This window comes from Erithacus rubecula (genome assembly GCF_903797595.1).
Source record: "Erithacus rubecula genome assembly, chromosome: 14".
NCBI lineage: Eukaryota > Metazoa > Chordata > Aves > Passeriformes > Muscicapidae > Erithacus > Erithacus rubecula.
Window position 1 is genome coordinate 14,413,661 of NC_136666.1, and position 13,946 is coordinate 14,427,606.

General features: G+C 40.3%; 2 protein-coding genes across 2 annotated transcripts in view; both read right to left on the reverse strand.

The window, feature by feature from the left end:
• Positions 1 to 13,946, reverse strand: part of DNAAF4 (dynein axonemal assembly factor 4) — a 227,520-nt gene that overhangs the window by 47,854 nt on the left and 165,720 nt on the right. The gene's annotated exons all lie outside the window — the stretch shown is intronic.
• The window catches only part of PRTG (protogenin), a gene marked incomplete at its 3' end in the record, with an annotated part of 71,746 nt that overhangs the window by 9,222 nt on the left and 48,578 nt on the right, over positions 1 to 13,946 (reverse strand). The window contains exons 12-13 of the mRNA XM_079318049.1: positions 1,551 to 1,646; positions 843 to 1,029 (exon numbers count right to left, since the gene is read on the reverse strand). Of these exons, the coding sequence (XP_079174175.1) occupies positions 843 to 1,029; positions 1,551 to 1,646 (283 nt within the window). The remainder of the gene's footprint in view (positions 1 to 842; positions 1,030 to 1,550; positions 1,647 to 13,946) is intronic.

Sequence of the window (13,946 nt, forward strand, 5' to 3'; positions counted from 1 at the left end):
GAGGGAAATCTTTCATATATGCCAGGGTTAATTCTGGATGATAATACCCCAATCAAGATTAAATCTCAATTTAAAATGGTCTTACTCTACAGATATTGCTTTATTAAATCTCATTTAGCATTTTCATCTTCTGCACTGCAGGGGCAGTAACCAGCACTTGCAAGAGCCACATCCTATCACAAAAAGCAGCACTCATTGCTATGCTCCACATTGCACACTAAGAACTTTACATGGTGATTAAATTGTGTCTAATCATTAAGCCAGGAGTTATACAGCAGCAGATGTGTTCTTGGAGGAGAAAACCATGAATATAAGGATGGAAACTATTTATCCTTTAAGACAGAATTTTTCTTATTTAGAGACTTGAGTAAACTGAATTTTGAGGGAGCTACACACGTGGATTTCCTCAGCAGCTCCACATCCCCCAGTGTGGAGCAAAGTGTTCTGCTCCCACACCACCTGGGCAGAGGCTGACAGCAACCCAAGGCAGGCTCCCTTCCCAGTTCAGCCATCCTGTGCCTCACACATTGCCTCTCTGCAAAGCACCCTGGCAGGTGCACTCAGCAGCATGGCATTCCCACAATGAAATGCTCAACCCCTCAAAAATTCTCATTTCCAGTCTTAAAATCAGACACATCAAAAAATCTGATGATCCAACACAAGGGTCACCGGTAGACAATAAAACTCTTTTATAAACACATCTTTTGAAACCCAAGAAACTTAACCAGCAGCCAATGGGCAAAACCCACATTCCCCTGAGGGAACAGCAGTTGTTGCTGGAGAAAGCAAATGCAAAGAGAGCAGGAAGAGCAGGGAGGAGGTGGGGCAGGACGGGCACTCACGTCTGCAGGTAGAGCACCAGGGAGGCGTTCTGCAGCCCCACGGGGTGGCAGCGCACGGTGTAGTTGATGAGCTGGGCAGAGGTGAAGGCAGGCTGGCCCCAGTGCAGGTAGATGGAGGAGGAGGTGTTGGCTTTGGCATAGAGGTGGTGAGGAGGTGGCGGGGGTGGCACCATGCGGTCACGGACAGCTGTTTGGAACAAAACAGGGACAGGGGTTACTTGCTGCACTGACTGCAGATCTGGGGACATTAAGGGGTCTGAGATCACAGTTTAGATACAAATCTGCCCTAACCCAGCACTGGAATCTGGTAAAAGCTATTAGAGATCCCTCCTAACCCAATACATGTCCTGTACTATTTCTGCGATCCCACTTGTTTACTCAAAAATGAAGCCAAAACTATCAGCAGAGACAAGAAAAACAGCCAAATCTCTCATCAGATACAGGATACATCATGTTAGATGATGCAGACAGTTCAGCAAGGGAGGGCAATGTGCTTGGGCTGTCTTGTTTCTTCAACCATGCTTCTTGAGCACGCCTCAGTGCCTCAGCTGCAGGGTGACTAAGGCAGTGTTTGTCACTGATATGATCTTTCTTGTTCTCTGTTTTACGCTGAATTAATTGACTATTCATGAGTTAAAAACACAGAGCTGCTGGGGCCCTGAAACACCTCAACTCTCAATAAATTCTTCATGCATCTACAACACTTACAGACACATCCTGGAGTGCTGACTGTTTGGTCAGCCTGATAACCTTCTTCCATACTGTTATATGCCAGCAGCCTTACATGATACTTTCTTCTAGGATCTGCAGAAAGAGCAAAGGAACAATTAAGCTCAAGAAAAAAAAAAGAAAGAAAAAGGATATTTAGACTTCTACAGATAATGAGACAAATTGATGCTCTTGAAAGTGCAAAATTCTGCCTCCATATGTTCTCCTGAAAGCTGGTTCTGGCACTCTAGAGGGTCACCATTCCAAGCTGGAAGGATCTCCCCATTCCCTGTCTCTGCCCACTCCAGGGGGGCTGCTCTGCTCCCCTGCAGCTGCATTTGCACCAAACCCTTGCATACAGCAATGGTTTGCAGGGTGGCAGCATTTGCCACCAATATGAGTTAACTTCACCATCCTCTTCTAATGACATGAATCTATTTCTTTCAATTAAGATTTTTGGAAGGTTCAGATGTTATATAACTGTGCTGATCTTGTTCATGCCTTTTTTTCCTTACCCTATCATAATATTATTGCTTCTCAAAATAAGCTCTTCCCTTTCTCCTTTTAGCTGAGATTTGATGTGACCTCTCATGAAATAAACAGAAACATAAAACATATTGCTCAACCAGGACTAGGACTGATGTCTCCATCAGATTTTGGCTCCCTCTGCAGTCACTGCAGCAGCAACACCATCTGAACAAAATGACTGTAAAAGTTTCTGTAAAGGTGGCAGAGTGATTTCCTAATAATGCCCTTTATAAAACTTTTCAGTATTTATTTTGAAATACACACTCTTTTTGTGCTGTAGTACCCATATCAGCTGTAAATGAGATATCACTAGGAAGAGTTAACATCTCTATGTATTTTATGTTTATTTTTAAAAGGTTATTTTACCAAAATCTAAATATAGGTGCAAAAGCAAAACGGCTCCTGCATTTGGATTATTATATAAATAGTACAAATAATATATATATAAAAAAAGTGTTTCTTTGATGTGTTTGACCCGAATGGTAGAATAGGCAAGAGGAGGCCATTCTCATTTTTTGAAGACATCATAAGCAAACAATGCAAATAACAAAATTCTCATTTGATTTGAAGGTTTTTTTCACTTTACAATAGCACTTTTACAACAGATGACATCAGTTGTTCCTAGGCAACAAGTTACAAATCAGAAAAAAAAAAAAAAAGAGATGGATACAAACCGAATAATCCCAAGCATGTGATAAAAGAGAATATGGAATTCTAATACTGAAAATTCAGAAAAATAGTAAGATGTTATATGTAAAATTTGCAATCTTTTTTAAAAACTGAAAAAATGCAAGGCGAATTTAAGAACACTGGGCCCAACCAAAAAGATAAACTATAAAAATCTTTCAAAAGTCCCAAGTGATTTGAATACATCAAAATCAAGTCAAGCCCTTTGAGAGTGCTCACCCAGAACTGACCATCTTCCCTGTGAAATGAGGGATAGCTGAGCTCAGAGCCCTGCTGAGCTGAATCAGGAGCCTCTGAGGTCTGCTTATCCTCACTGCATTTTTTTTTTTTTTTTAATTTAATTCCTCATTAACACTTGATTGAAGAGAAAAGGAAGAATAATGGGATGTGGAAGAAAGGCAAAAAAAAAAAAAAATCTAACTCCCATCAAAAAATTCAAATGTCTTTGAGAAAAAACACATTTTTAAAATCTTACTTTAAGTATCCAATTTACATGCAGAAGCACAATGTTGAATGCTATTCTTCTTACTCCTGTATAACACAAGAAGTTTCAGGCAGAATTATCTTTATCTAAAAAAACCTTTTAAAAAGTAAAATCTCCCAACTAGACCCTATCATCTGAAAAACAAGGTTATTTTATTTCCATGATTTATTTCCATGGTTTAATTGAATTGTATCAATTAATTCTGTTGCAATTGCCAGTCTTTCTGTAGAGATTGAAGGCTTGTTCTAGTCCTAAGGTGAACAGAAACAATTTTGTAGCAGTTTACCAACTGGCAGAATTTTTACATCTGTTTCTGTTAAATATCATTTGGGGTTTGGGGTTTTTTGTGCTGCTGCTATTTGATTGTTTTTAAATTGTCACAGCACCCACAGGTCTTTAATAGGCTTTACTAAAAACCTTTAACAGGTCTTTTTACTGTTATTACTTAAATCAGCTGGTGAAAGGATAAAAAATCTGCACTGTACAATTCAGGGGATTGGCAGTGATGCTGATAGTACCACAAAAAAGCTAATTCATAAATTTTATTACAAGAGTGCCTCTGGAACACACAGAGATTGTCTTAAAAGGTGTCACAGAGTGGATGTGATAAGCTGGAGCAGCTTCACACAGTTCAAGGGATCTGCTGCACACACTTTTTTTGTGTAACCAAAACCTATCAGCATGAAACATGAATAACAGTTCCATCAGACACATTGCTTCTGATAACAATATTCCAATAAAATAAGAGCAGAAAAAAGTATCTTATTATCTTACGTCTTCTGTTTATGCCTTATTTTGATTAACCTCAAATATCAAAACAGATACTGTCCCAAAAATCCCTGGTTTGCAATTTATGCCAGATCAGCCACATTTTCTATGGAAGTTTTTGTAGGCAGGTCACTGCTCCCTGGTGATATTCCTCTGGAATCCCACATCCTGTCATTCCCTCTCCCATAAAGATGTGCAGTGAGTCCTGCAGATCCTCCTGTGCCAGGTCTTTCAGCAGAGAGACACATGGGGGAGCCTTGTCTTCATTTTGTGAGGCTGTGAATGGGTTCCACACCACAGAGTAAAACTAGAGCAAAGTTAAATATTGCAAGTGTGAGCAAAAAAATTAAATTGAACTATAATTTTAAACATGGGTTGTAACTTGGAAGAGCATAAAACATTACAGTGGCTGAATTTCAGTAAGAATTCAGAAGACAATTATTTATTGGTACATTTTACTGCCTCACTACATCCCTGAGATATCATCTTGGAGATTATATTTAGCCTGTCAGAAAGCAGGCAGGAAGGTCACAGCAGATACAGATTCTTCAAGAAAAATACTACAGTGCACTCAGATGTTCCAACCTAGTTTGGTGACAACTCGGAGAACCACAGCTGTTTATCTGTCTGGATGTGAGAAACAGAGCAACTGCAAAAACATCACAAAGAATTGAGACTTGACTTATTAGCAATTCTGTTGCTCTACACTTCATTAGAACATCTTATTGCACCAGCAGGAAATTATTCAGTATTTTTTACTCCTGCCATCAGCCTTGCTTCTATGTAAATCTTCCATTTCCCTTTCAGGAAGGGGAAAACTTGCAACTACAAAACAGCTGTCAGATATTCAGATACTCCCAATTTTCTTTTCCAGCACTTAAGATTCTAGCATGTTCAAATCATGCCTATTTATTGGTTAAACATGGATTAAATATTCAGAACCTAGTTTTCCAAGTCTGGGATAATATAAATAGTCTAGTGAATATATACAGAGTGGTAGGCAGAAGCAGCTCAAGGTTCTCTGCTTTGAAGCCATTTCCCAAGTGATAAAAGTGGCATGGGGAGAGGAAGGCTCCTTCCATCTGGCAGAGTTTCAGCTCACAGCAGCCAGGTGGTGTCCCCATGCACTTCCAATGGACACAGCTGGAAAAACGGGAGCCATCAAAGATTAAATGCCTGTATTTGCACTTAAACAACTAAAAACAGAAACCTGCTCCTCATCACTTTGCAGCTGGTGAAGCACTTAATAATGCAGCTACATCATTCTTAAATTGCCGAGGTTGCACAGAGAAAACTTTTAGAAAAAAGCTACTAAGAAAAATAGAGTCACTTCTATATTCACAGGAATAAAAATTCCATTTTTCAGAATTGTATTACACTATTAAAACTCTCTAAGGCTAAAGCAGTATGACACTAACAACACAGCCAATGAAAAATCCTTGTCAATGTATAATTCCATTCTGCCATCTCAAAAGAATAAAGAGAAACACAAATGTCCTGATTACATATTAATGCTATCTTCAAATTTATCCCGTTCAGATTTTGATAATTTGCCTTCATATGATTCTTCAGTTCTAGGTAAATTTACAGCATTAAAGATGATTATAAAACCTGTAGCAGCAGGTTTTATATACTGTACACACGAGACACACTCTGGGTAACTGCTCATTCAGCTGAAGCTTGTATTGAATACAAAAACCAGGAGTCCTAAACCAAAAGTGTTAAAAAGTGTTTGCCAACATCAACACAGCCAAAATTTTGGCTTTCTGGCAAATGCTTCAGAGAAAGCATCTGTTTACAGGCTGCTTAGCCAAGGTTACAAGAGAGTGTAATATTGCAAGCCCTAAAAGCCCTGTCATTGTTTCTTTCAGCTGCTGCATGTTTGTGAAGCTCTGAAGGCCTTGAAAGGAGCCAGAGCAGAGCCAACAGGTCAGGGCTAGATAAAATTAAGAAAGAATCTGAGGTCAGACCATGAAAGAACTTCTTTTTTTCTCTGCCCCTCCAGAACAGTGAGCCCACCTCCAGCAGCCTTTCATGCAGTCCTGATAAGAAGAGACAGCACCTCACAATCTGGATTTCAGACATTTTAAGTCCTCTTTAGAGGGAGGAAAAGATAGGGAAAACCAAAAAAAATGGATATTTTACTGTCAATTACTGTTGGAACACACTTCTGTGCCTGTTTTGAATGTCCCTGTTCTCAGCAACTTAAAGGAAAATATTGATAGAAATTAAATTACTGGGGGCTTTGCTCTTGTTTCTGAAAGAATTGGTACAGCCCTAAATTTCTAGAAGAAAAAAAAAGGTTGGTGTCTTGATGTTTTAAACAGAGTTCAGTGACTAAAAGCCTAGAAATAACTTCTTAAGCTACAGCCAGTACAGCAACTCTAACAGTTGGGGAAGGAGATAAGAAAAATATTTCAACTTTATTCTAGCTTGCACACAAAATTTAAAATAATATTTTTTTCCTAAAAAGTATCAAGCCCACAGCAGGCTGAAAAAATTGTTGTTCTAAGGACAAAACTTCTGAGCCCAAATGTCCATTTTTAATTTAATCCTTTGTGCTGCTGGATTTTTTTGTGTAACCTATAGGTCCATTGTTGGGCAGTGGTCTGGCTGGAGAGCTCATTGGTCTGGTTTGGCAGGGTGACTGTGCTGCCCCCACGCCCATCCCTCCAAGACAATAAACTCCAGATAATTATTCAAAGAAGAGGCCAGCAGCATGGGCTGCTCTGACATGGGGTCGTGGCCTTTGACACTAAATCTGGGGCTAGCCAAAGTCTGCTCCAAGCAACAGAGGGCCAGGGGAATTATTAAGGGGGAAGGGTGGGAAAGGAAGAGCACTGAGAAATACTATCCTTAAAAATGTACTTTTGAAGCAAAGTTATGTAAATACAGCAGAAACTTATTAGGAAAATAAGCAAATATATTTCAAATGTAGCAGAGGAAAAGCAGAGAGAAGTGCATCAAGCCAAACAGAAATGTAAAGGTGGGAGGCAGGAGGATGATACAGGCTCACATCTGTTCCTTTCTAAATCAGGTATTCCCTCTCAGAGTTTCAGTACTGGATTTTATTTCACTTTTCTAAAAAATGCCCTTTTACCTTATTTTTACATATCATTAAACAACTAAACACAGTTAAGCAACCCTTTTCTACTACAAGTTTTTAAAAACTTGTTGAAGCTCTGGATATGCGATTTCTAAGCATTATTACCAGCTTCAAATGATAATATTTAATTTATTTTATTTTAAATGAGTTGGAAATGCAATTGGTTGCACAACTGAATTGATCAAATTTTAAATAACTTTTTAATATCACTTAAAATAGTTTGAGTGGTTACAAATCACCAATCTTTTATATCTCATGACTTCTTTTTCAATTTAAAGGTAACTTTAAACATTCAGATGGAACAAAGACTGTCTGTCAAAGACTCATGTTTTCCTTTGCAAACCAAATAACTGAAGTAGAAACCAAGCAATTTGTTCTTTGTACAACATTGTAAAAGTTTATTTTGGTAGAAACTGGAACATATGACACACGTGAATTGATCCAGCTAAACAGTCTGGCTTTCCACAGCTTTGGACAGCTCTGGCTTATTTGTCTAAATCTGAAAAGGGTCTGTATCCCTTTTGTAGCTTTGTGCTGTCCCCTTAGAGGGCCCCAGGACAAACAACACCTCACACCCCCTTGCAGTAAAAACATCACCTCTCCTGCTGCCCACCAGCAGCAAGAGCAGCTCCATCACAAAGAGCTGGGGGAGGGCACACGAGCTCCCAGCACACAGCATTTCACCTCCTGAGCCCAGGAAATAACAACTGTCTAAGGGTCTCTGATCTTTCTGAAACAAGTGAAGAAAATGTCAAGGAGTTAAAGTTTTCTCTGTTTCCTCACGGGTGTGGGACATTCCCACCATGCCTGTAAGGTGTGCCTGTGTTTCCCCTGCATTTCAGAGAACTGCTCAATTGCAAAAAGCTCTCCCAGTATTACTGCACCAATGTTCTCCACACCAGCAAACACCCTTATGTTAACTAGCCTGGCTCACCGTTTTCAAAGTGAGCCCTCAAAAGCCAACTTGAAAGCAATACCAGAGGCCTGGACAAACACCTAATTTTGATCTTTTGTGCTCCTCTTTTCTTCTGAGAGACCTTTTCTTTTGTTGCTGCCCAGTGGAAAGCACATAGCTCATTGGTCCTGCTTTGAAAGATGAGAGCACTGCCCCCCAGCCCACCCCTCGGAGCACAATCACTTTAATGGAATTATGTGGAGAGGCCATCCCTGGAAGAAGAAAGGGAGGGCGTGGGGGAGGGAGAGTGTCCAGGGAGCCAGCAGAGCTGTAATTACCCCAGTCACTAACACACACATGTCCACTGAGGATTCATGCAGTGATCCAAACAGGATGTGCCACCCCACACAACAGGTTCCCTTACACACTGCACTGAGCCCTGCACATGTGACAGAACATGTTGGTGAATAAAACATTACACCAGTGGCTTAGGAAAAGGAGAAAGAGACAATCCACGTGGAAATGCTGCTACAAACACAGAGCAGGAGCAGGCTATAAAAGGTCTTTTCTGCAAGATGCAAGAGGCTGAAAAAATCTCCCCAACATTTCTGGGTTGCAGAAAGTTTAGACAATTTGCCTGGTCTCCATGCTAAGGGGAATGCTTCCAGAAAATACACCTAAACACAATGCAATAAGTGCTTTACCAAATTTGGTTTAATACTTGTTTAGGTACCAAGCTCTATCACACATATGCACTGACTTCCTGCCATCCAGCATCACCTTACAAACAACACATTTGCACACAATGACAAAGGCAATCTGTTCACAGGGCCCGAACTCTCCCCTGGAGCTATGATATAAATTTTCTTTCAGAACCAACATTTTCTGCAGGTCTGTCATGGACTCCTCGTGCCACTTTGACCCTTTTGTGCAGCAAAATGAAAACACTATCTATCATGACTTGCACCACAGTGACTTTGCAGGAGGTGCACAGTTTCATTGCAAAAACATCTGTGGTCTGGGGACTAAGATCTCAAGCTTTAAGATCTGTGCTGTTGCAAGCATGACTGCAAGATGCAAAAGTTTCAGGCAGGGCAACAAAAATCAGTCTGGTTCTTTCCCTCTTTAGAGGGTAACAAGGAACTGCACTAAAACATTTCAACTTGTTAGGTGTCAAACAAGTCAATCATGGCAGAAAAACAAATAAAATACATGCAAGGGGAAACCAGCACTATATTTTTCTTAAGGCAAATATTGGCTGCATGGGCTCTGTCCAGCTGCATCTATAATTAGTGCCCAAACTTCAGCAGGATGCTCTGTTATTGCAGGTGTGACTGCTCTGCTCACACAGGGACACCAGGCAGCCAAGGGGCACTGCAGGACAGACAGACAGACAGACAGACACCCACCTGCCCTCGTGCCCACGGGCTTGGGGACATGCACAGCTCTGTGGGCACTGAACTATTATCAGACTCTCTGCAGATGTAAATAAAGCTCAAAATTTGGCACTCGTTGGTTGAATACAGGGGAAGAGGGGGAAGCTAAACCAGACAGCAGACAAATTTTATAGTAAAATTGCTAAACTGACCCATTTGCCATGAACTGCCAGCTAGACTGATACATTTACTGATAATATTACGACTCTCACACTTCATTTGCTGAAGTTAAATCCAGATGCATTAAAAAAGGAAAGAAAAAAAAAGGGCTGGCATTGAGCTTTCTCTTCTACACTACTTTTAATAAAAATTATTCATTGAAAATCCATCACATAATGTTAAATATTTTCCAATTACACACGTTAGTAAAGCAGGAAACAGGGAAGAGAGCTAACAGTACATGTAAAGAGCTCATCTCAAATGCCTTATCTCAGCAGGCAGTTTCACCTGAAGTCTGATGGCACAAGGACTCAGATCTCTGTTTCCTCTGCTGTAAAATGCACTGCAGGATCTCTCCTATACATGACATTTTTCCTCCCTATCTTCTTAGAGGCCTCACTCCCTCAGTGTCTCTGACTGGTTACATATCTTTGACATTTAGCAAGGGTATTCATTTTAATTACATTTATATTATCCTGAACCATCTCCCTAATATTTTGGCACAGCAGTGTTATTTTTAGCCTTTACATTTTCATAAAGCACATCCCAAACTTCTAAAACATGCCCTGAAGAAAATTTCCATTTGTAATTACAATAGAAACATCCAGAACCTTACAGCATCCTTGGCTCTAAAACTCACCACAGTTGTATCCAATGGCACACTGGCAGGAGCTATTCATAATGAGTTTTGTGATATGAATTTGCAGGTTTATTAAAAGAACACAGTAAGTGACAGCTTGTCACCAGACAAGCCTGATATACTACATACTTACATTTATTTTTGAGTGCTTTCAATATGCTGCAATTTGCTGAAAATACCCATCTACAAGGCCAGGACAACCAGCTTCTCTGTAAAAATTATAACAACTTTTCATCTCCACACTGATTCCCCCCAAAACAGTATTTCAATGACATCTTGTGTTCATCTCATTCCAGGCCAAGACTCTGCTCTTCTAAGATAATTTATCAGGAGGATTACTCAGTCTGTATTAGTGGCAGCAGCTGTGCAAGTTAATGATGTTGTTGCTTTTAGTTAAATAGATGTTAATGGTTTATTTGAAGACTATTTAATTAAGACCAAGTTTCTGAAACACCAGCTCTTGAAAGCACCACAGACAAATCTTGCAGGTGGTGTAAAAGAAATCAACATGTGCAATCTGAATTTGGACCTAATATTATCAGGAGCTCAAATCCTTTACTCAATGAACTGTGGCCTGAGTACCCTCCTACAAAGATGCTTAATGTCCACACAAAAAGCATCTAAAAAAGAAGAGTAGCCTGAAAGATTTCAGGCTTCCTCAAACTTTTGAAATTCTTTTGCTCTTCTGGCTGACAACACAACTACTACTATTTATTTTATACTCTGTGGTATTTCATGAAGACAAAAGTGCATCTTTTCCCACATGGAAATGAGTTACAGCATTACATATTTTTAATATACAAAGAATTGTATTTTCTACAGGTAAAAACTATTGTACTTTAAAGGATACTCAGAATAACAATGTTCTGATTTAAATTTTTCCTTAAAATGATTAACATTTTTAATAAGCAAAATCGCTTTTCATAGGAAGCAATGCTACTGTTGTCCAGATGTTTGACCACAGACAAATTATAATTTAAATCTTCTGCCTTACCTTCTGTATTATTTAATAGTTTTGTGAAGAGCAAGCATTTAATGCATGTCAAGCATGGTATTAACAAACTAAAAGGTACAGAGCAAAAGAGTAGGATACAATCCATAATGGAAGTTATTTTTGTTAACTTTTCTAATGCATTCAAGATTTAAATTCAACCTATATTAATATCTTGGTTGAAAAAAGGAGAAGAAAATTGTCTTGATGTAATCCCTCTGCATATGAAGTTTATACAACACTTAGAGAGTGGAAAGCAGTCTGACTGATCGATTGCTGAACTAAAATAAACACTCAGCTACTTAACTCTATCTCCCTCTGTACAATTAAAAGGGGTTCCCATCATCAATTCAGTTTTACAAATGCTCTTTGAGCCTGCAGTTTGACCAGCATTTTAAAGCAGCATTAGCTGTGCTGCTGCTGAAAGAAGCCAGCCTGCTCCCCTCACCCTTCACTGCTGCCCTTCCACCACATCCCTGAGCCCTGACAAGTGTCAGAAGAGTGCAAGCACAGAGAGCACAAATTCACAGGTACACAAGGAATGTGGGGTGTTTTCTCCCCAAAGTGCCAGCTTTTGCTACTTTACTGTGCTCTGGGTTGCACTTTGGTGGATTCTGAGAGCTAAACAGCATCCCAGGGCAGCAGAGGCAGCCCTGGCAGCTGCTCAGGACTCAGCACAGCCACCCTGAATCCACTTTGTTCTACACACCCTCCTGAAACTTTGACCCTCAAACCTACCCAAAAAACTCCACTGAGCCCACAACAGTGCTATGGCTTTATTAACAAAAGGCATTTCCCTCAAGGGGGAGCTGTTATCTAATAGACTGAATGCAAGGGTGGAAATCTGGACATTTGCAGCTCAGTTCTGTCCCTGACTGCAGGGATGTTATCACACTCAGCTTAAACCATTAGCACCTGAGCAGTCCATGAAAATGGCCCTTCTCCTCCTTGTGCTCCAGTACATGTGTGACATGGGATAGTGAGCACTGTCACCTGTGAAACTCATGAGTTACAGACAGTTGGGAGAACACAGCATGTGCTCCTGGCACAGACAGATGAACATGTTATTAGAGAAATGGAAATAACAACTGCCTGAAGTGGATGCTCCAGGTAGTGCTCCAGCTGCCCTGCACAGGGGCACAGACACAGGCTCAAGTGCCACTGGCAGACTTCTCCAGCCCCAGCAAGGGGAAGGTGACCCTTGAGAGACCCTCCAGCAGGGAAAGAGGGAGGGGGAGGCACTGCTGGGACAGCTGGAGTAGCCTGGGCTCATACCTGCATCTGAACCACACCAAGCAGTTTGCTTTTCTGTCCCACAGCCTGACTGTATTTAGTGCTTTTCTCCAGGTATTTGATTGGGCTGGCTGGAAGCAAGATCTGGCTGTGAGTTCTGAAGGAGAAGGATGAACATCATGCCTATTTGACAGCATCAAACACAGCCCACGTGTGCCTGTCTGCTCTGCCTGAATAACACACAGACTGTATACATCCAAGCCACCTCTGAAAAGTTTTCCAGCACAAACAGCTGGTAGGGAGTGATAGAGAGAGAGATTTCCAAGGCAAGTGATTGTCTCCAAGGCAACAAGAGCTGATGGGAAACTATGAGAGATTAAATAAAGGCAGGTGAGAAGCTGCAAGGAGACAGCCAAGACACGAAGGGGGAAAAAAGGCCAAATTAGGCCATTAGCAATTATCATGAAAATAACAATGAATACAAATTCCTAACACAGTAAGAGGTATGCTTGTGATGGAGAAGTGCTGGGCTAGACTAAGACACAGAGCATCAAAAAGATACCCTGTTTTTCTCCCAGCAGTGTCTCTATACACATGCAAACACACACTCTGAGCTGGGCAGCAGCTGTGAGCACAGCCCTCCCTGCACCTTGAGTATACAAGGGAGAAAGTTGGCAAACAGACACTACCTTAAAATAAAAAATCCACATTTTCAAGTGTATTTGCATGCAGGATTTTGTATACTCCTCCTTTGTCTGAGTATGCAAAAGTGTCAGTTGTACAAAGACATGCACAACTGGATGGCACAAGAAGGAGAAAAGTCTTTCACAGATTTGCCAAAGAGGATCAGAATGATTTCCCTGTCCTGGCTTCCACAAGCACGTGCAGTAACAAGTGGTTTTGTACTACAATGATAACCAGCTAAAACAGGGGTGCAATATTCTGCTATGATAAAGATAAAAAAACACTGAAAGTGAGTATAAATGTTGAAATACACTTTTTATGCAAATCTTATTTATACAAAACATTTCTTCCTAGATTAGAAAATAAAACAGAAACAAAAACAAAGAAAAAAAAACACAAAACAAAACAAAAAAAACCCCACCAAAACAACAGCAAGGCCAAACAAACCCTTTAAAATCCTAGGTTTGGAAAAGATGTTTAACAGCAAGAGGGGCTTCTTCCAACACAAGATTGTTTTTTTCCACACTTCCTGCATCCCCCCCTTCACTTGCCACAGAAGTGTGACTCCAGGAAGCCTGAAAAAAAACAAATGTGCTTTTCCAGAATTGCATCTTTTCCCAAAATTGAAAAAAATGCTTCTGTTAGCAATAATGCCTTCATGGCAAATATAAAACAAGGTGTTATTCAAGGCAGGGAAGCTACCAGAAAACACATTAGCTTAGGTTTAAAAGTGCATGCACTTATCACTTACACAGAAATTACAAAGATCTTCTATTATTACCCTT